The 23,251-nt window shown below is 49.6% G+C and overlaps 1 protein-coding gene across 1 annotated transcript in view; it reads left to right on the forward strand.

Moving 5' to 3' along the window:
* The window catches only part of CACNA1H (calcium voltage-gated channel subunit alpha1 H), a 457,818-nt gene that overhangs the window by 428,819 nt on the left and 5,748 nt on the right, over nt 1-23,251 (forward strand). Inside the window, exons 29-33 of the mRNA XM_065412515.1 lie at nt 3,989-4,067; nt 9,082-9,203; nt 9,701-10,039; nt 16,291-16,446; nt 21,488-21,674. Of these exons, the coding sequence (XP_065268587.1) occupies nt 3,989-4,067; nt 9,082-9,203; nt 9,701-10,039; nt 16,291-16,446; nt 21,488-21,674 (883 nt within the window). The remainder of the gene's footprint in view (nt 1-3,988; nt 4,068-9,081; nt 9,204-9,700; nt 10,040-16,290; nt 16,447-21,487; nt 21,675-23,251) is intronic.

Raw genomic sequence — 23,251 nt, forward strand, 5'->3', positions numbered from 1 at the left:
GGGAAAGGATTGGCAGAGGCTTAGCTTTGTGAGACATTGCTCGTCACAGGCATCCCGGGGTGCCCCTGGGCGTTGTCTGCAAGGACGGCCGAAATGCCAAGGGGTGGGCTGGCAGGGTGGAAATAATTGAGTCAGAGCAGCGAGAGGTCCTGGAGGTGCTGAAGCAGGTTTCAGGAGCAGGAGAGAGGAGGCCCTTGAACGCCTCTCACGGAGCCGACCGGCAGAGGGTGGAGAGGAGGAGGTCAGTCACAACGCTCTGTAGGGCTTGGTTTTGACTCTACATCCTGACAGCTGTGGGCCAGGAGCTAGCATCCTGCTCTAATAACGATCATATTCGCACTTCTGGAGCACTTTCCATCTGAGTCTCCCAAAGTGCTTCGCCCAGGAAGGTATGTACCAGTCACCCCATTAGATACAGAGGGGGAATTGACACACAACGGGCCTAATCCACAGCCCATTGAAGACATCGTGAGACCACCCTTTGACGTCACTGGGCTTTGGATCAGGCCCAGAGAGAGGTTATAAGACCCACTTGCTCCAGATTCACACAGCAAGTCAGTGGCCTCGGAGGGAGCAGAATATGGGCATGAGTCTCAGCCTCGACATCCTTTCACCAACAGGGTGGGCCCAGCTCAGAGGAGACAACGCTGCCACCTCAGCATAGCCCCTGCGCTGCCTGGGAGGCACTGGGCCTCCCCATGGCTCCCGGTGCAGGGCTCACCTTCAGGGCACAGCTGAGCCTTTAACGAAAACAGCCTCCGAAAACTCCTGTGAGGTAGCGCGCAGCTGTAGCCTCGTTCAGTGGGTGGGGAAACTGAGGCACGCCGCGGTTTAAGGTCATCCAAAGGTCTGTGGCACCACCGGGAACAGAACCCTGATCCCCAGCCCACTGGTGCTTAGCTACCACAGCAACTAGATTTGATTAAATCGAATAGCTGGAACCAAAAGACGCCCCTCACTGCAGTACTAAGGACGGTGATGTCCTGAGCAGCCAAAGCAGAGCGAGGCCCCAAGCCATCCATCCCAGTGCATGCTAAGCCCATGCCTTTGGGTGACGTACTCCGTTCTATGGAGTCCTCCTGGATGTGCTCAGTAAAGCTGCTGGGCTTCCCCCTCGCTGCTCACCCTTAGCATGTTAGTTCAAGGCTCCCAGTGGTTGGAGATACAAACGGGAGGCGAATAGGGTGTCAAGTGACCTGCCAGAGCCATCCGTGCTTGGGTCTCCCTTGACTGTGTGGAACAGCAGCATCCCGCTCCCTGTCCCCCAGCCCCACGCTGGGGAAGGGACCAGCCAGGGGGATGTGTGCGCTCTGCGGACTGTCCCCCGTAGTGCCATGGGGAATCCACTGAAAAGGCCAGGCAAGTTTAGGCTGAATTACCCTGTCTGGGAGCCTCTCTGTGCCCAGCAAAGTCCCTCTCCGAGATGTTCCCCAGCTAGGGAGGTGGGACTGGGCTGCTGGGGAGAGAGAATCTGGGGGGGAGATCAGATGGCCCTCTCCTGCCCTGATCTGCGGGCTCTGTGGCTGCATCCCCTGTTCGTTTCATAGGGAGCAGCTCCACAAGACAGCCTCCTGGGGCTTCCCTTCCCTGGGCTCCTCCCCACTCTGACTGCTCCCTGGCAGCGCGTGGCCTCTGCCCATTGACATTGGAGCCGCAGCGAATGACTGATGACGCACTGGCTGCCAGCGGGGGCAGACGGGTGGGTTATTTGTTGCTTTTTACACCGGGTTCAGACAGGCCCAGCACAGGTCAGGGGGAGGCCGGCGGATAAACAGAGCCTGTGCTGAACTGCCAGGGCAGAACCGCCTTCAGTAACCCTGCCTCAGGTCACTGGCTGCCAGGCCAATGATTGCTGGCTGTTGTTAGAAGATTAGCTGGATCAGGAGTGTCTGTTGCTCCTGGAGAGCCCAGTGAAGGCATCCCAGGCCCTGCCTGCTGTAGAAGAGTTTCTGGACGCGATCTCACCTGCCTTGTTCATCACAACAACAACAACAACGATTCATATTTAGCCCTTCTCTAGTGCCTGTCCTCTCTGGCTCTCCCGAGTGCTGGGCTGACCTCAATTACCTCCCGACAAAGGGACTGTAGACGGGTATGTTTAGTTACAGAGGTGAAATGACTCACCCAAGGCCATGTACACAGTCCCCCTCCTATGCTGTTCTGCAGCTTTCTTTGGCCAACTTCCCCACTCCCTCCCTCCCCCACCTCCTCAGCTGGAATGGGCCTCTGATTTCTTCTTCAGACTTCAGCATCTGCAGGGGCAATGGATCACCGAAGCCCCCTCTTTCCAATAGCTTGAGGCACGCTCCTGTTTAACACAGCGCCGTGATGTAACACACAGACAAGCTCAGGAGTAAGGGGGAGCCAGCAGCCATCAGCCAGACACATCTCTGCACGTCGGGAAGGCTGCGCGGCCACATCAGGCAGTTTTTACTGGCAAAGTCTCGGCTGGAGTCGAGCCGTTTCTTGGCTCTCCTCTTTTGCGAGCCGGGTGTCGTCGGGGTAGTGAAGCCAGGGCTCGCTGTTAGAGATAATATCCACACGTCTTCTTCAAAGCTCATCAACTGGTGACCACAAAACATGACTTGGCTAATTGCGCTGGCATTACACTGGGAGATTTTCCGGGCTGCAGTTCTGGTGTTTGTGAGGAACACTGTTATTCATCTTTCAATTGACACATCACTGAAGCTACAGGCCGATATGTATATGGAGGGGTAGGATACGGGAACTACCAGTAGGCTATCTTGGATTTGTAACCCTCTTCCTTATTCCCCTTCCCTACCTCTGCTTTGTTTTCCGTCATCACATCATGTCTCTACTTAGACTGTGAGCTGGGTAAGCCAGGGGCTGCCTCTTTTGCCTGTTTTATGGTACCTAGCACACTTTTAAGCACCATAATTAATAACAGCAGCAGAGCCGTGAAAAATGATTGAGAATCTGCCACCTTATAACCGATATATAAAATATAAAAAATCCTATATATAAAACCGATCTAGGAAATACAGAGCAATTTTTAAGGCTTCGTGTGCATTAAGATTCAGGGTAGTTCCTACTAAGTCACACTTACAGATGGGTTCAGTGAGCTCCAGCAAGCCCAGAGGGAACTTGCAATGGAAGATCTTGTGGGGAAGCCCCAGGAACAGCCAAGCTCAGGTAGGAATCCTTTTGAGTCTGAGTTACCAGTTAAACCCGTGAACAGGACAGGGATAAGTTTGGACACCGATTCAGGGTCTGTGTTTCTTCTTGAGGAAGAGATAGGGACCCTGCCCATTCTCAGTTGGCAATGAAACCCAAAGCTGGATTCACAGACTGCTTGCTTAGGCTGGGGACCCTGGTTTTTTATTTTCCATGAGAAGAAACGCTGCAAATGAGATTTAACCCAGAGGGTTTTACCCATTGGCTGGCGATTTAACCATTGATTGCAATAACAGGACACAGCCAGGAAACATTAAAGGTCACGGTTGACCCTCCCCTGGGGTCAGAGGGAGCTTTTGAAATAAGGCAGGTGCCTGCGTAGGAATTGAGGCGCCTCACTTCAGTGTCTTATTTTTGAAACTCTTGCCCTTAATCACCATAAAAGAAACTTTATCAAACCACTAAAGGGCTAAAAATCCAAACCAAGGCCTCGATTCAGCCCAGCACTTCAGCACATGCTGAACCAAAAGCACATGCTTAAGTCCCATTCTGTGCTTGGTGGAATTGGGCCCTAAAGCCGCACACTGAGCAGGTGGGGGTAGGAGGGTCCTACGCAGACACCGACAGTAGCTAAGACACAAAACACCTGTGGGTGGGGGTGGCTGAAGTGGACAAAACCACCTGAAAGAGAGAGGGTACCCGGAAGGCTTCTCTAGAGAGCGGCCCAACGATTAACCACTGGCCATTTTGTTTCCCTTTTTTTTTTTTTTTTTTTTGTATTTAAAATGTAATGGAGCAATTATGGTTGTGACCTCAACTTGCCTGACCCTTGTTCTGCTTTCTTCTTATGTAGGTAGGGAACCTTGGCCTACTTTTTATGCTCCTGTTTTTTATCTATGCTGCCCTGGGAGTGGAGCTGTTTGGAAAGCTAGGTGAGTAATGTGCTTGACACTGTTTATTTCATCCAGTCGATATTTATTTGTCTCTCTCCGTTTCCTTTGTTTTCTCCCTCTCTCTCTCTCTGGTCCTTTATAGCTCTGTAGCTCTGAAGATTAAAGCTTTCTCTTGATCTTGGGGTCACAGCTGACACATGAGGATGTAACACAGACCCTTTCCACACCACACATACACACACGCAGAGAGTTCTGACCCTGCTTCCAGCTGCAGAGGAACTGTTTACTGCCTAAATATAATAATCTTGCAGGGATATAGTCACTAAGGCGGAAGTTCGCTGCTTACAGAGTTGGCTTAGAACCAGGTTTATGTTGGAGTAGCACCACAGTGAACCTCTCGCTCTTCAGATCTTCCGCTGCCCTTAATTATTTCCTTTTCCGATAGGTTTTGGGATTCTGTCTTGTTTATAGATTGTTCTCTAAGAGCCATTTCCCCCTTTCTCAATCATCACAAAGCATCAGCCGTCTTAGCGACTTACGCCACCGACATCGTTTATTTACCCTGCTCAAGGGAGGTCTCTGACACTGCAGAAGAAATGGCTAAATAGTCACATACGTACTGCCGGCCAGAAGAAGAGCAGGAGGCGTTAGACAGGAAAGGCAGCATAGTCCTGCTTTGCTCCCAGCTTCCTGGGTCCTGTTAAGAGAGAATACCCCCATTCGCTCTCCTGGTTGGTGACTTCCCCATAGGATGACCAGATGTCCCTATTTTATAGGGACAGTCCCGATATTTGGGGCTTTTTCTTATATAGGCTCCTATTACCCCCCACCCTCTGTCCTGATTTTTCACACTTGCTGTCTGATCACCCTATCTTGTTGACCAAGTTCAGGAGACACTGCGATCAGAGGTGTAACTGCAGCGCCTAGTTTTGATTGAACTAGCTCAAATCACAAGAGTAGTGAAGCCGTGGCAGCACGGGTTATACGACACCGCCCGGGCCCCTCGAGAAGCTAGCTCACGCTGTTGTGGCTTTGCTGCTAGAGCTGAGCTAGCTCGGGCGTGTCCGCACATGCTCCAGTCACCCTTCTGACTGCAGTGTAGACATAACGTACTTTCACAATGTGGCTCTCTGGCTCCCTCTACTGGATGGACCACGTAGAGGTCTGTGGGTCCGTGAACGCTGCAGCTGGAAGCATGTTTCCCAGCTCGGGTAGACAGACACATCCGCATGCTAGCTTGCTAAAAATAGCAAAGTAGCCATGGGGACAGCGTAGGCGAGCCACCCAAGTATATACCATGGGGTCCAGGGTTTATACTCGGGCAGGTAAGTCAGGCTGCTACCCATGAGTTGCTGACAGAACAAGGAGCAATGGTCTCAAGTTGCAGTAGGGGAGGTCTAGGTTGGCTATTAGGAAAAACTATTTCACTGGGAGGGTGGTGAAGCACTGGAATGGGTTACCTAGGGAGATGGTGGAATCTCCTTCCTTAGAGGTTTTTAAGGCCCGGCTTGACAAAGCCCTGGCCGGGATGATTTAGTTGGGGATTGGTCCTGCTTTGAGCAGGGGGTGGGACTAGATGACCTCCTGAGGTCCCTTCCAACCTTGAGATTCTATGATTCTATGATATCCCCGCTATTTAGCATGCTAGCATGACACCTGTCTGTCTGCCTGGGTTGGGACACATGCTCCCAGCTGCAATGTCGACATACCCTATAAGTCAGGTGATTGCTTCATGCTAACAGCGCTGCATCTTTTAGCTCAGGAGGGAAAGACAATGCTTTTAGAAGTGTGCAGGCTTTTAGGCCCCGTGTTCAATCCTCCCAGGTTACAACCCATCTAAGGGCATCACCAGCCTTCCATTAAGCAAGTCCAGGAACGCAACAGAGAGACTCTCTCCTAGCCAGCTCCACAGCACTGTCCTCTTTCAAGTGTGACAGGGCCAGGGGGCAAAATGTAAGAGTCACATCCCGAGTGTACCCTCGGTATCACAGTCACTGATTGGGAGTCCCACACACATTGTTTGGCAAGCCTTTAAAGCTTTGATTTAGGACTCACTTTTGCATGTTATGATTCTAACAAAGCTTCAGAAAAGTCCAGAGCAGCTGCTTCCTCAGCCCGTAGGGATGGAGAGGAGGGGCTGATCATTTTCAGATGGGCTTGATAGGGTTACAACCGTGCTTAGGGCCCGACTGTGGTATTTATATGAAACAGCAGGAGCTTCAGAAAGCTATGCAGTTAATGATGCTGTTACTCCAAAAGCAACATATTTTGCACTACTGTGATGCTTTTCAGTGTATGGATTTCAATGTACTTTACATATATGTATTCCCCATAATCCTGACTGGGAGATCGGGAAGTGTTAGTAGCTCCATTTTACAGAGGGGGAAACTGAGGCACAGAGAAGGGAAGTGACTTTCCCAAGGTCACCCGACAAGTCACTGGCACAGCTGTGAAAGGATCCCTAAGTCTTCTGACTCCAAGTCCCATGTTTTAGCTATTAGACAATGCCTCTTGGGGCGTTATGTGATCATTCGCATCATTGCTCTCTACTGATATGTCTAAATGACGGTTGTTTTTTTTAAAAATGGCATTACGGTAGCAGCTAGGGATCCACCTGAGATCCAGGCCCCCTTGTGCTAGATGCCGGACACATACAAAGTGAAGAGGGTCACTGCCTGGAAGGGTTTCCAATTTAAATAGACAAGACAGACAAAAGGAATATTTTTATATTCCCATTTTACAGCTGGAAAAACTGAGGCCCAGAGCAGGTAAGTGACTCGTCACACAGTCTGCATGTGGCAGAGTCACTAATAGAACCCAGATCTCCTAGGTCAAGGATCAGTGCGTTACAACATCTATGCTTGTGCAGCAACTCTCCAGAGAGCATCATTGAAAATGTGGTGATTCCTGTGCCAGGTATCTCTGGTAGTGGCAGTATTTATTCACCTATCCTTAGACAGAAGATACCTGAATACCTTAAAGACTATGCAGCCCTCTGCAGTTCTAAATCCATGCTGTGTTTCTATGCACACTCCATGCCAGCCCTGTGCAATAAACAATTGCTGTGTGTGGTTTGAGATTGAGACTTGATCCCAGCTGTGACAAGCACCCAGCCAGCCAGCAGACCACTTCCACTTCCTGACTTTTATTGGGAACAGTTTGATTTTCCTTTTCTCAAGCACGGCTGGTCCATGTCTGCCACAAAAAAGCCCTGCTCCCTCCTCAGTGAGGTTGGTGGCCGGGCTTTTTTTTTTTTTTAATGCACTTCAGAAATAAATGACTAATAATGAAAGGCTCTTGCAAGAAGGATTGCTGCCTGTCCTAATGAAAACTTAATGAGCCTATGTTTTATGTACAAGAGGATGTTTGGTGTGTGCAATTTACATTCATTAGGATATTAAATCTCAGGGAAAAAAATATCAAAATTGCTCATGTTATTCCAGTAAAATATCCCTTATGGGAAATGTGCTCTGTTTAAAAAAAATAAAACAAGATAATGAACACAATGGAGAGAGTAATAGTCAAGCAGACGGTGCAGAGCAGCAAAGAGGGAAAGTCGTGTTCGTAGCCATTTGGGGAGAGTTAGCTTACACGTTCTGACTTCTTTCCACTTCATTTTCAGCGTGGTATATAGTTAGCGCTGCCTGTTAAGTGGGGGGCGGGGGAGCGAAAATGCAATCAGGTTTGTACCTAAGGCAAGTTACTTAATCTGCAGGAGGTCTTCGGAGATTTTACACACGTGCCCAGCAAGCCGGACTACTCCTAGGGGCACGTCTTCGCTACCCGCCGGATCGGCGGGTAGCAATCGATCTATTGGGGATCGACTTATCGCGTCTAGTGAAGACGCGATCAAATCGATCCCCGATGGCTCTGCCGTCGACTCCGGAAATCCACCGCGGCAAGAGGCGGAAGCGGAGTCGACGGCGGCGCGGCAGCGGTTGACTCGCCGCCGTCCTCACAGCCAGGTAAGTCGACCTAAAATACGCAACTTCAGCTACGCTATTCACGTAGCTGAAGTTGCGTATCTTAGGTCGACCCCCCCCGTAGTGTAGACCTAGCCCTAGTCATAGACTCGGCTCTTCCATAGCACGTTTCACCAGTAGAGCCCATAGCTCCTTACACGAGGGGGCAGTATCATTATCCCTCTTTGTGCAGATGGAGAGACTGAGGTGAAGGCCACACTGACTAGAGTGCGACAGAAATGTTGGATCTCCAAACCAGGACGATTGCTTGGGGGAGATTAGGGCGAGGAGAAAATCTGCTGCAAAAGAGCTTGTTGCCTCTGAGAACAGAGGAAGGTAGAACCGTCCCCGACGATCGGCTTGCGCTGCAACTACGAGCTACGGACAACATCCGGGGGCATGTGAATGTGCCCTTCTGAGCTCCAGGAGCACCCACAAAGCTAGGCTCCGATTCCAAGGCTGCAGATTGTAAGCTCCTTGGGGCAGATGCCATCTTTGTGTCCTGTTTGTACAGCGCCTAGCACAGCGGCGGTCCCGGTGATACAAACCGTAACAACATCCTGTACAAGATGAAATCATGGAATTGAATGAAAGAAAGAAACACTCCATGTAGGGTAAAGTCCCAAGAAGCTTAGTGAAGGTAGGGGTCTGGCAAGGGAGATGCCCCTACAGATGAAACCCATATGGTTCATCTTCCTCTTGGAAATCCCGCACCCTGCAGTGCTATTAACCCATGCTTCCAAAGCTCTCTCCCTCCCCTCCACCTTGACAATGAAGTTGGCAAAGCACTAAATAATAATAATACCTAGCTCTTATATAGAATCTTTAATGAGTAGATCCCAAAGCACAGTCAGTATCATTTATCCCCGTTGTACTGATGGGGAAACTGAGGCACCAAGCGAGGAAGCGATTTTCCCATGGTCACGCAGCAGGCCAAGGGCAGAGCTGAGACTAGAACCCAGGTTTCCTGCGTCTCAGGCCTGTGCTGTAGCTGCTTGGCCACACTGCTGTATTGTCAGTTGGAGCTGTTTGTGAACCAGCCCTGTTAAGAACTATCTTCATTGTGTTGCTTTTGCTTCTGTTCTGTGCAGACTGCAGCGAAGACAATCCCTGCGAAGGTCTGAGCCGGCACGCAACCTTCACCAACTTCGGCATGGCCTTTCTCACCCTCTTCAGGGTGTCGACTGGGGACAACTGGAATGGGATCATGAAGGTACGTGCGCTCTCTGGCCACGCTGCTGCCAGCTTCTCCACGCTCCAGCTGTTCTCTGCCCCCTTTCCGCCACGGAACTGGCCAGTGTGAGTTTACACCACTGCCCTCTATGGGAGGAATCCATTGTGTGGAACAGGCCCTGTGCTTCTAAAAGATACCAGAGCTCCCCCTTTAGCTCATGTGGCGGGGTTGTGGCCTTAGACAGCTGATCCCACTGCACCCACTTACCCCATCTCTATTCTGTTTACTGCAGTAGCTCAGCTGGGTGTCTGGGGCATATTGGTGTGTCTCTAACGTCAGAACAAAATAAAAGGAGCTAAAACTCCACCCTGCATATGGAGTGCTGATTCCTCAGCCTGTGTCTGGAATAATCTTCCCATTAGCTGCACAGTTCTGAACAGGCCGGCTTTGGAGTCTGTCTGTGGTTTAATGCTTGTTAGCAAAGCTCAGTCTGCTTCAAAGCCCTCCCTCCCTCCCTCCCTCTCTCTGAATCTCAGGACACGCTGCGGGAATGCACCAGGGAGGACAAGCACTGCCTGAGTTACCTGCCCATCATCTCCCCCGTCTACTTCGTCACCTTCGTCCTCATCGCCCAGTTTGTCCTCGTCAACGTGGTGGTGGCCGTGCTGATGAAGCACCTGGAGGAGAGCAACAAGGAAGCCAAGGAGGACGCGGAGATGGACGCGGAGATAGAGCTAGAAATGTCCAGAGGAGGGAGCACCCCGGCCAACAGCGGAGGTGGAAGTGGCACCTCTGCCTCGGACGTCAGGGCCCCCTACGGGAGCCAGGAGGCCATGAAGCCAGAGTCCCCCATGCGAGTGAAACATCAAGCCCTGGTAATGATTGACTCAAGGCCTGTGGTGTCTTCTAATGAGCGGGGTAGGGAGCTTCTGGTCAGGATCTGTTGACCAGCAGAGGCTCCAGAGTCTGTCAGAACCAGGGCCGCCCAGAGGATTCAGGGGGCCTGGGGTCTTCATAGAATCATAGAATCATAGAATCTCAGGGTTGGAAGGGACCTCAGGAGATCATCTAGTCCAACCCCCTGCTCAAAGCAGGACCAATTCCCAACTAAATCATCCCAGCCAGGGCTTTGTCAAGCCGGGCCTTAAAAACCTCCAAGGAAGGAGACTCCACCACCTCCCTAGGTAACGCATTCCAGTGCTTCACCACCCTCCTAGTGAAATAGTGTTTCCTAATATCCAACCTAGACCTCCCCCACTGCAACTTGAGACCATTGCTCCTTGTTCTGTCATCTGCCACCATTGAGAACAGCCGAGTTCCATCCTCTTTGGAACCCCCCTTCAGGTAGTTGAAGGCTGCTATCAAATCCCCCCTCATTCTTCTCTTCTGGAGACTAAACAATCCCAGTTCCCTCAGCCTCTCCTCATAAGTCATGCGCTCCAGACCCCTAATCATTTTTGTTGCCCTCCGCTGGACTCTTTCCAATTTTTCCACATCCTTCTTGTAGTGTGGGGCCCAAAACTGGACACAGTACTCCAGATGAGGCCTCACCAATGTCGAATAAAGGGGAACGATCACGTCCCTCGATCTGCTGGCAATGCCCCTACTTATACAGCCCAAAATGCCGTTAGCCTTCTTGGCAACAAGGGCACACTGTTGACTCATATCCAGCTTCTCGTCCACTGTGACCCCTAGGTCCTTTTCTGCAGAACTGCTACCTAGCCATTCGGTCCCTAGTCTGTAGCTGTGCATGGGATTCTTCCGTCCTAAGTGCAGGACTCTGCACTTGTCCTTGTTGAACCTCATCAGGTTTCTTTTGGCCCAATCCTCTAATTTGTCTAGGTCCCTCTGTATCCGATCCCTACCCTCCAGTGTATCTACCACACCTCCCAGTTTAGTGTCATCTGCAAACTTGCTGAGAGTGCAGTCCACACCATCCTCCAGGTCATTAATAAAGATATTAAACAAAACCGGCCCCAGGACCGACCCCTGGGGCACTCCGCTTGAAACTGGCTGCCAACTAGACATGGAGCCATTGATCACTACCCGTTGAGCCCGACGAGCTAGCCAGCTTTCTATCCACCTTACAGTCCATTCATCCAGCCCATACTTCTTTAACTTGGCAGCAAGAATACTGTGGGAGACCGTATCAAAAGCTTTGCTAAAGTCAAGGAATAACACATCCACTGCTTTCCCCTCATCCACAGAGCCAGTTATCTCATCATAGAAGGCAATTAGGTTAGTCAGGCACGACTTCCCCTTGGTGAATCCATGCTGACTGTTCCTGATCACTTTCCTCTCCTCTAAGTGTTTCATAATTGATTCCTTGAGGACCTGCTCCATGATTTTTCCAGGGACTGAGGTGAGGCTGACTGGCCTGTAGTTCCCCGGATCCTCCTTCTTCCCTTTTTTAAAGATGGGCACTACATTAGCCTTTTTCCAGTCATCTGGGACCTCCCCCAATCGCCATGAGTTTTCAAAAATAATGGCTAATGGCTCTGCAATCTCATCCGCCAACTCCTTTAGCACCCTCGGATGCAGCGCATCCGGCCCCATGGACTTGTGCACGTCCAGTTTTTCTAAATAGTCCCGAACCACTTCTTTCTCCACAGAGGGCTGGTCACCTTCTCCCCATATTGTGCTGCCCAGTGCAGCAGTCTGGGAGCTGACCTTGTTTGTGAAGACAGAGGCAAAAAAATCATTGAGTACATTAGCTTTTTCCACATCCTCGGTCACTAGGTTGCCTCCCTCATTCAGTAAGGGGCCCACACTTTCCTTGACTTTCTTCTTGTTGCTAACATACCTGAAGAAACCCTTCTTGTTACTCTTAACATCTCTTGCTAGCTGCAACTCCAAGTGTGATTTGGCCTTCCTGATTTCACTCCTGCATGCCTGAGCAATATTTTTATACTCCTCCCTGGTCATTTGTCCAATCTTCCACTTCTTGTAAGCTTCTTCTTTGCGTTTAAGATCAGCAAGGATTTCACAGTTTAGCCAAGCTGGTCGCCTGCCATATTTACTATTCTTTCTACACATCGGGATGGTTTGTTCCTGCAACCGCAATAAGGATTCTTTAAAATACAGCCAGCTCTCCTGGACCCCTTTGCCCTTCATGTTATTCTCCCAGGGCATCCTGCCCATCTGTTCCCTGAGGGAGTCAAAGTCTGCTTTTCTGAAGTCCAGGGTCCGTATTCTGCTGCTCTCCTTTCTTCCTTGTGTCAGGATCCTGAACTCGACCATCTCATGGTCACTGCCTCCCAGGTTCCCATCCACTTTTGCTTCCCCTACTAATTCTTCCCTGTTTGTGAGCAGCAGGTCAAGAAAAGCTCTGCCCCTAGTTGGTTCCTCCAGCACTTGCACCAGGAAATTGTCCCCTACACTTTCCAAAAACTTCCTGGATTGTCTGTGCACCGCTGTATTGCTCTCCCAGCAGATATCAGGGTGATTAAAGTCTCCCATGAGAACCAGGGCCTGCGATCTAGCAACTTCTGCTAGTTGCCAGAAGAAAGCCTCGTCCACCTCATCCCCCTGGTCTGGTGGTCTATAGCAGACTCCAACCACGACATCACCCTTGTTGCTCACACTTCTCAACTTTATCCAGAGACACTCAGGTTTTTCTGCAGTTTCATACCGGAGCTCTGAGCAGTCATACTCCTCTCTTACATACAACGCAACTCCCCCACCTTTTCTGCCCTGCCTGTCCTTCCTGAACAGTTTATATCCATCCATGATAGTACTCCAGTCATGTGAGTTATCCCGCCAAGTCTCTGTTATTCCAATCGCATCATAGTTCCCTGACTGTGCCAGGACTTCCAGTTCTCCCTGCTTGTTTCCCAGGCTTCTTGCATTTGTGTATAGGCACTTAAGATAACTCACTGATCGTCCCTCTTTCTCAGTATGAGACAGGAGTCCTCCCCTCTTGCGCTCTCCTGCTTGTGCTTCCTCCCAGGATCCCATTTCCCCACTTACCTCAGGGCTTTGGTATCCTTCCCCCGGTGAACCTAGTTTAAAGCCCTCCTCACTAGGTTAGCCAGCCTGCTGGCGAAGATGCTCTTCCCTCTCTTCGTTAGGTGGAGCCCGTCCCTGGCCAGCACTCCTCCTTCTTGAAACACCATCCCATGGTCGAAGAATCCAAAGCCTTCTCTCCGACACCACCTGCGTAGCCATTCGTTGACTTCCACGATTCGACGGTCTCTACCCAGGCCTTTTCCTTGCACAGGGAGGATGGACGAGAACACCACTTGCGCCTCAAACTCCTTTATCCTTCTTCCCAGAGCCACGTAGTCTGCAGTGATCCGCCCCCGCCACCGAATTGCCGCCAAAGACCCGGCGCTTCGGCGGCGGGTCCCGGGGCGGAAGGACCCCCCCGCCGCGGGTCTTCAGGGCACTTCGGCGGCGGGTCCCGGGGCGGAAGGACCCCCCGCCGCCGAATTGCCGCCGAAGACCTCGAGCGGAAGAAGCTCCGGGGGCCCGGGCCCCACGAGAGTTTTCTGGGGGCCCCAGAGCGAGTGAAGGACCCCGCTCCAGGGGCCCCTAAAAACTCTCGTGGGGGCCCCTGCAGGGCCCGGGGCCTGGGGCAAATTGCCCCACTTGCCCCCCCCCCAGGCGGCCCTGGTCAGAACCCCAGTTATATCAAGCTAAAGGGATGTGCCACGAGGCAGTTCAAAAGGAAGGCAGCTTTTCCCGTGTCCCCCAGGAACTTAGGGCTTGGGAGTAGTTTCCACCCCCATCTTCGAGTCTTCCGACAAGTTGAGAGGCTCCCCAGGATGAAGGGGAATCTGGCTCTTTGACCTCCGCATGTGACCTTTCACCACCCAGCATTCCAGGGGGAGTTTTAACATCCATTTATAGTAGGCATCAGCAATGGAGGAGCATCCCCGGTGAATTTGGGCTCAGAGAAGTAACAGCCCAAGTCGCATTTTATATGCACCGCTCCCCTCTTTGTACATCATTTTATCGTGAACAGCAGCTGCGGGGCCATTGGTAGCATAGGAGACTTTGCCCTGAGCAATCCCAGTTCGTGGGCTAAGCGGATGGCAGGAATTTCTTCCATGCAGGTGCAGAAATCCAGCTCAGGTTGTTTTTAGTCTTAGCACATCAGCCTCTTGGCAGGATTTACAAAGGAGCCGATCGGAGTGAGGTGCCCGAATCACTTGAAATTCAGTGGGGGTTGTGCTCCAGTTTGAAAACCACCGTGCTTGACATTAGGGCGCAAATCCAGTTCTGACCGAAGCTCTCGCAACTCTCACTGACTTCAGCAGGACTTATGCTCTGCTTAAGCCAGGCTGAATTTGGTCCTGGGCCTTTTCAAAGTCCACAGCAAACAGCTGATGCCGACTTCCTTGGTTAGTGTGGAGACATCCCCAGCTCCCAAGCAAGCGGCACTTTGAACTCTTTGACTCCTATTTACCCTCCAGAAAAACAGGGCAATCAAAATTCAGGTAGGAGGGGGGTGAGATTTGTCCCATCTCATGGCAGACAGTATATTGAAAAGAGAAAAATACAGGCTTGCTTTGCTCATATCATGAAAAATTAATCTACCATAAAATCAACAGGGGATTTTAGACTAAATAGTATTTTTTTTATCCCTCAGACTCTAACAAGACAGATAAAAAGTAACTTGGTTAGACAGTAGCAGGGGAGACAGCATTTTGAATCTAGAGTTAATAAAAGTTTCTACCGGCAAATGAAGCACAATAGAATTGGTCGAATTTCTCCTTGGGCTTTGAGATCTCTGTGCTGGTCACACATTGAACACAGACTGATCACACTTTTTATAAACGTGGTCATGATCTGTCAATAGTCACTGAACAAATTGCAGCCCGTGGGTTGTTCCCAAAACTGCTCATCTCACCTGCTCATGGTGCGTGATTGGACAGCTGAAACTTTTTAGAATGACAACTGGGAAATAACCAATCACATGTTTCCTGGGAGGGGTTTTCACATGACTAATTGTCAGTGCAAAAATTTGGATAACTTTCAGGCTTCAAAAACATTTCCATGAATAAACTGGTGGCCATCCAGTTATTTGGGACTAGCCAGTAGTACAGTCCCAGCAAAGCAGACTTGCCATGTTGTTCAGTGTATTGGTAAAACACCCTTCCATCAGCTGGAAAACCCTCCATACAGCATGGTGTTAGCAGGGTGAGTTCCCACCGTGACCTACATCTCAGGTGCCTCGGGTTGGAACAGATGCCTCATGGAGTTCCTGCTCCAGGTACCTACAGGAATAGGCCAGAGGCCTGTCTGAATCCAGGTCAAGAAGTTGCAAGCTAATGCTTTAACCCCCACCCATTTCAGCCCTCGGAACCCTAACTGGATTACCGTGTCCATCTGGTGTGGAATTTGGCTCCCCGTTTAGCTAGGTTCTCTGACATTCAGTAACTTTGCCCTGGGCTGGGTTGCATGCACGCCTAGGAGATATGAAACCCCTGAGGCCAACGGTCCCATTCCCAATATCGCGGAAGCCAGGCTAGTGGCACATGGGATTAGACGTTTATAGTCCACTCTGGCTGCACTGGGGATACAACAGGGAAGGAATGATCCAAGGAGCCTCCTCAACCCCCAGGCAGAGCCCAGACACAGTATAGTTTGGAGTCGAGCCGCTGTTCCCTGCTAGAAATGCCCCTGGTGCTGGGCTGTCCAAACGTGGAAAGGGTGGTGAGAGCCCAGCCCTTCCGTGCGAGTTAGTGGAGTTGGCCAGGCCCAGGGGGCAGTGCCTGCTCAAGGCTGGCGGAGCTGCTCCTCCAATGGGTATTATCTGGGGAGCCCCCGGAGGGATCGGGAGGAGTCAGTCAGAGTTCCTCAAGCTGCTACAGGGCAAGGGGGTGTGGAGTTCAAGGAAATACTGTTCTTAGGGTAACGAGGCAGGAGACTCTCACACCTGGAGTGGAAGGGGCTTTTACAGTGTCTGGGCGTGATGGGACAGATGCCTTTGCAAGAGGTAATAAGACACTCCAGACTTTCTTACCATTTGGACCCTTTTCTGCCTTCCTTTTCTCTTCCTTCCCGTTTCACACGGAGGGGGCAGGTGTGGGGAGAGCGTGTGTGAGCTCAGGGTTGAAGTGTGAACCCCATCCTTGCCCCGCTACTGATACCTTTTATCTTCCTAATTTTGTCCCCGAAGGAGGCACTGAGCTGTGAGAATGTGTCTTTAGCCATCCCAGACTCAGACCCGCTGGAGGGCAGAGAGACTCCCCGGATGGAAAACACGTCCTTCCGCTCTGTTCCTCACCACCATGTCCTGACACCTTCCCACAAAACCCCAGGCCGCGAGTCAGAGGTGAATGAACGACGGGCCGTTGCTTCTGCGTTGTGCCAGCATGCTTTAGTGCCGTGCAGCTGGCTGATGGTGTATTCATGTCTGCCTAGCGTTGTCCTCTTCCTGTCGCTTCACAGCTAGAACAGCCTGTTTCCGTCCTCTGTCTTCCATGCTGCCTTTGCATCTGCTGAAGCTGGGCACGTTCTAAATCATTCCGCTGGGGCAGGCCAAGGAGCCTGCATGGATTGCGTGTGACATGCTCTTTTTAGCCAAGAGAGCCCTGCACTTATTAGACAGAGGGGGGGATAGATTGTTAAATAAACAGCGAGTCCTGCAAGTAACACTGTTATGTGTCTCACGCATGGAAAAGCTGCTCCCCACTGCCTCAATATGGACGCGACATAGATCATCCACAGCTGTTAAAATTGGCTTTGATTTTTCAAGTCGGTCAGCTGGTAACCTGTGGATTTTCGACCTAGCAGGCAGGTTCCACTGTGCGGCTCACGTGAGCATATTTTCTTGGTTAAGCTGGAGGGGGGCAGCAGGTAGAGATTTCTATCGATTTCCTGCTTTTGGTTGAATGCCGAAATTGATTTTCTTGCAATTACTGGGAACTCTTTAAATCTGTGCTGAGAAGGTGGAACGGCACAACAAAAGCAACACATGGTACGTAACAGTCTGGGCCCTGGCATAGAAAAGGGACATGACAGAAAAACTCCACAACTACTCCATGATTGATTGGTTGCACCTCATCTTATGATGGGCTCTCAGCGGATAACTGACCGTATAGGAAATGGCCACGTTTCAGTGTGTCTTGGGGAAGTGACCCATGGACATCCCTGGGTGAGGTCGTGCAATAAGAAAGGCAGGAGTGAGTCTATTGCTGTTGAGAGCCATTCCTGTGTTTTGCAACTGAAATGACCTTTGTGGGATATAAGGGGGGGAGGTGTTTTCCCACACTGACCCTTCTTGCTTCTAATCGTTTTTCAAAACAGTGTTCAGGCTGGGTCCTGTACCAGATGAGAGCTCTTCTTAACCCCAAAGCAGGACTAGCTCTAGACCCCTTCAGCACCCATGACCAGGGACGGTGCTGTCTGCTAACTCTGTTCTGGATGCCAATGGACTCCTAACTGAAGTTCAGTGTACTAATCATTGCTGGCCTAAATTACCTTAAACTCTGCCTCTCCGTCTCTGACCCTCTGGCATCCTGGGAGTCGCTAATGCCAGGGTGATTGCAGGACATCTTTCTCGTGGGTCCTGCACCTCTGGAACTCCCTCCCACTGGAACCACATTGAAGTGTATACCTGTTTCAAAGAGAGTTAGTCTTTGCCCAGACTTTCAGCTGATTGAGGGCTGTGAAATTCTGGGCTCTTAGCCAAATGGCCAGAACTCTCTCGTCTCTCAATCTTAAATCAGTAGGCTATTGGGTTTGCTCCTGTCATTTGGAATTGTTAATGACTGGCCATGGAAAAGGGACCCAAACACCATTTGTAACAGGTGCCTTAGGATCGTGTGTGACAATTACCGTGTTGTGGCAGCCTCGCAACATGACGATGTTTTGAGACATAACACCACACGGCATGGGAATCCCCAAGTCTAGACTTGCATGGACCTCCCAAAATCAAGCCATCCTGGCCTCATTAGGGCCATGCTGTCTCTACGTTCACTGCTCTACTGATGTCTGTAATTAGAGTGACAAAAAAGGCAAGCGGCAAACATCTCTGGAAATCTCTGGGCATCCCGTGGGTCAGTGGCATCTCCAAGCAAGTTCTGGGCTAAGACTGAGTTATTGATTGGAGGGTGAGTTCTCAGTGGGTAAGGCAGGAAACAATCTGTATGAAGAGAAGCCACTCTGAGAAGCGTCTCTTGCTCTCTGCAGGGCTTCTGCTTCCTTGTCTCCTTTAACCTTGGCCACCTGGAAGCTAAGCTTTGATTTGCATCAAAGGGAGAATGCAGCAAGGGCATGTTGCAAAGAGAGGCAATAATTGGCACGTTGAATGTGTGCCACAAAAGGTTGAGGGTTCCTGCTGCTGTGCGGATAAGGTCCTGGCCGGTCCTAGGGCAGACAGCTTGTTAGCTCGGAGGAGAGTTAGAAAAAATGTCACCTTGTTAAGCTGCGAGAGTTTGAGAATTTTAAGTGGCTCCCGGTTCTGGCATGTACAGGCAGGAGTATTTGTTTTTCGCTCTTGCTTTCCTCCTCCCTTCCTCACTGTGGAGCCTGGAGTTGTCTGTGTGGGAAGTGGCTGAACTAGCTCTGAGAGTGAGCTACATTTATTTAGCAGGACAAGCGAGAGAGAACAAAAAGAGCAAAAGCCACTTATGTGCCTTCCCAGGAGCCCCCCTGGGGAGTTCTGCCATTGCTTGCTTGCAGGAACCGTGCTCCAAACTCCAGGCCCACGTCTCCTGCCACAGTCTCCTTTGCTTGTGGAGTATTTCTTTTTGTTTAAAAAAACATGGAGTCGGTTTAGGACTGGGGAAGAGGCTAAGCTGACAGGGAGCCGGTGAAGGGTAGGAAGAATGGGTGCGGCACACTGGTTACATACAGATTCCCTACTTGATCTACCCGTCCCTGCCACTGCATGTGCAACTAACATTAATGTTCTTTATTTAAGGCTAGATTATACCTTTGTCTCCTCTGGCTGTGCAGGGGATCAGGCAGCAGCACTGGGGTCTCCCAATACCACCGACCACAAGCCAGGCTGCAGGGAGCAGGAGGTCTCTCTCTCTCTCTCTCTCTCTCTCTCTCTCACACACACACACACACACACACACACACACACACACACAGAGGCAGACTCTTCCTGGGACAGCGCACCTGGACACTGCCCTGTCTCACGAAGACACGGTGGCATGGATTTAAGCATGGGCTGTACAAGCTTGCTCAGAACCCTGGGTACATACTCACAGTGCTAGTCAGTGCCAGGGTCTGGGCCACCCCATCTTCACTTCCATTTCCAGCTGGGATCGCTGGATTGAAGCTCGTGTGTGTATGCCTACCTGAGCTGCAGTCACAGCTCAGACAGCAGTGTAAGCTCTTGGGGTGAAATCCTAACCCTATTGAAGTTGGTGGGAGTTGTGCTGTTAACTTCAATGGGGCCGGGATTTCACCCTCAATCTGGCCCTTATCCAGCACCAAAGACATGATCCAAAGCCCACTGAAGTCAATGGAGGGACTCCGGTAGACTTCAGCGGGCACTGGATCAGACCCAGCGGAGTGCTAACTAGACACTTTAAAAACAAATTTGAAGACAAAGGGAGCTTTTGTTCAAGTGTCATCAGATGTCACCATTTCTTAGAGTGGCATTACACCCTGGTTGGGCCAAAGTACATATCAGGTGTGTAAATTTAATATGTTCATATTTAAAACTTCCTTATAAATGGATCTCTTCTGTTCCCATTGAAAAGGTCACGCATTGGCCCAGTGCCCAATGGCCTCCGTTATTGCAGTCTTTTCCGTTAGGAAGTGTTCTTTGCAACCAACAGTCCATTTTAAAGAATTTTAAACAAGAGCTTAGTTTCTATAGACAATATTGTGACCATTCTTCAGAAAATGGCTTCATGAGCCACTGTTTAAAACTATTGATAAAGGGAAACGACTCCTTTCTTGCCAGCACTTTTCTTCGTAAATGACCTTATGCATGCAGCTCAGGTGTTCACATGCTATATTATTAACTACAGTGACTCTGCTCTGGCCAGAATTGGCACAAACCTGATGCATTGACAGATTAGAACTGAAGGCCTGGGTTCCCTAGCGCTGTTGATCAAATCAGTATTTTGTTCCTGATGCCAGCTACCCATAAATAATTGCTGCTTGATCCACTGTATTCTCAGCCAAGTTCAACAGTGTAAAAGCACAGAAGTAAGTTGTCTCAAGGATTTGTCCTAAGAGGAGAAAAATTCATGAGCTGGGGATATGGAAAATACAGATTTAACCAGATCCTCAATGATATGTGGACAATTCAACTTTGAGACTTAAGCCCAGACTTTTCTAGCATGACTGAGGGAAACCCTACAGCTGGGAAGTAAAATGAGTTAATTTAACATGCATAACTGGGAAAATGTTTTCAGTCAACCTCTTGGAGGCTGACATTAAAGGAAAAGTGATGTCATTAGTTGTATTTTAAATAATTAAATAAATGGTGAGGGAACGTGTCTAGTAGTTAAAACAGGGAGTCAGAACTCCCACCTCCGACACTGACTCACTGTATGATCCTGGGCAAGTCACATAAACTTGTCTCAGTTCTTCCCTCTGGGAGTGGCATAACAATTAGGTAAGTAAAGAAATTTAAGTCCCTTGGATAAAAGTTGCTAAATAAGGACAGAGTACAAGTGGTGTTATATAAATACATATTTGCAATATCAAGCCGTGATCCTGCAATGTGTAGCAGAGTCACTGGGATTCAGCATGGGCTATAGGATACACATCGCATAGGACTGAGGTCTTAGTGTATCTATAGGAGGTGGGCTATGTGTATTTATATGCATGATAAATGAATGACCAGAGACTTGTCACTGCTTGTCAGCATGGGTTTGAGTGTCTCTGAGTGGGAGCGGCCATTTTACCCATCTGTCATCAGACTAGACCCGAAGCTGGGGTGTAGGTTAAGACGTAGGTAATGCTTATCACTGTGGAAATTCCTAAGAATTGCAGGACACTTTCCGAGTTATTATTAAATTAACCGCACAATAAAAGATTAGAACTTGGCCACTTGGAAAGCCTCTTTCTCGTGCGTTCCCATGATGATCTGTGTTTCCTGTGATGTCAGATGCGTGTCAAGGTGGTGGCTTCCTGGCTGATTGTTAATTGTTGTTCTGTTATATTTCAGACACATTTTGAGTGATTTACTTATCAATAGAGCCAGTGCTGAGTAGAGCCTCTTTCACGTCTCACTGGAGCTTTCTTTTACCCAGGGGCACCAGAGACATCAAGCGAGAGGCATATCTGCCTAGGGTTTTAAGCCTCAGTGCTGTTTCCAAGGGTGGCTAACAAAAAGGAGCTCACTGCAGCCTCACTGCCAGGGTGCAGAATAACCCAGTTTTCCTTCTCTTGCTAATTTGCAGGAAGGCGCTGCCTGCGTGAGAGCAAAGAGAGAGCCTCAGAACTTCCTAACGGTTCGCAAGATCTCAGTGTCCCGGATGCACTCCTTGCCCAACGACAGCTACATGTTCCGCCCTGTGATGCCGGCCAAGGCCCCGTTCCCTCTCCATGAGGTGGAGATGGAGACCTATCCCTGCAAATCACAAAGAGGTACCACGGGGAGGGGATGCATTCTCTGTGCTCTTTGTTCCTCCTCATATTGTATTTGCTAGGAACTGGGAGGATGTCAGGCAAACTATGCAAGGAACCAGAATCAGTTCATGTGGTGGTGTGATAGGAAGCCAAATAATGCAGTCAGTACAGAATAAATCCTTTTTAATGTCATTTGCTACTAAATTTACTTTATTTTATGCTACGTCTAGAATTTTCAGGGTGCTGTAGGATTTTGTATTTAAAATGCATAACTGCCTTGTTGAAGTTATCTGGAGGAAACTGGAAGTTTGTGTGCCTAGATAGGGGACCAATGGGCACCAGAGAGGTTGCAGGGTGCAGGTTGTGTGTCATGGAATAGCATATTATATGTATGTTTCTTCTTATATGATCAGCAGTGAAATAGTTAACAAGGGTGCCATTTGTATTGCGATTACCAGTTTTCAGAGTCAACACAGTATTGAGATGAATGGGGCAGTTCCAACTTCTCAGAGCTATAGTTTCAGACTGTCTGTAGACTCCAGAAGCTGTCACTCTACTAGATTACATTTAGGTCACGTTAGGAAGGTTTTTGTTATAAAGGCTAGAAACCATTTTTCCCCCTAGGAAAAACTGAGATTGCATAGCACAGCTCTGTGATGAGAAGTTGTTTGTGTGGTAGATTCTATGGAATCAGAAGCTACATGGGGGTTCTGACAACACATTGAGACAACCACATCCAAATATTTTTGCCCTAAGATTCCATTTTCTCTCCAGTTATTCCTGTCCTGCAGGTTGGTTTAAAAGGGGAATGGGAGTGAGAAAGAACGTCTATCTCCCTAAAAACATGTGCATCTTGAATTATTGTTTTTTGGCTCCCAAGAACTGATCCAGACTGGCTTCCTCTGACCCAACAGTATTTTAATGCAAGAACGACATGGACAGATGGGTGGTGGGATTACCTGGTGGGGCTGGCCAGGACTAGCCGATCTGTTCTGATTTCTCCGGGTAAAGTAACTCTCTGTTTGTTAAAAAGCTCTGGACACAGCTCAATGTTCTCTGTTCAGTATTTATGGTTGTTCCACCTGCCCTGGAAAGGAAAGTGCAAGAGCTTTGCTAAGCAAAGTGAGTGGTTGTTGGATTTCACTGCCGACTGACTGGGGCTGACTCGCCAATCTCTGACGCTGATGTGAACGAGGAAGAATTCCACTGGTATCAGTGAAAAACTGGCATGAGGGGAGAATCTGGTCCACTATTTTGTAATCTTTTCCAGCTGGATTCCTCAGAAAATCACAAGAAATATCCCTACGCCTCACAGAGGGACTATTTTCCCTCCTCCAGTGACCGAATCCTACCAGTGTCCCCTCATGCTGTGCTGATCAGCCTACTGGGGGTGTACGCTGGGACTAGTGTTTGTTTCATGCATTTTTGTGGGCTTTTTGGAGGTCTTAGGAAGCCAGTTATCAGACCAGAATCAGCGAGAGCTGCTCTTCTTCTAGTGGTTTGGTTACTAGATGGGGAAAATGCCATGAAGTGGCCAGATCGTGTGTTCTTTCGGCCCCATAAACGGCTCCCTGACTCATTAAGAAAGCAAATGA

Source organism: Emys orbicularis, chromosome 10 (assembly GCF_028017835.1).
Source record: "Emys orbicularis isolate rEmyOrb1 chromosome 10, rEmyOrb1.hap1, whole genome shotgun sequence".
NCBI lineage: Eukaryota > Metazoa > Chordata > Testudines > Emydidae > Emys > Emys orbicularis.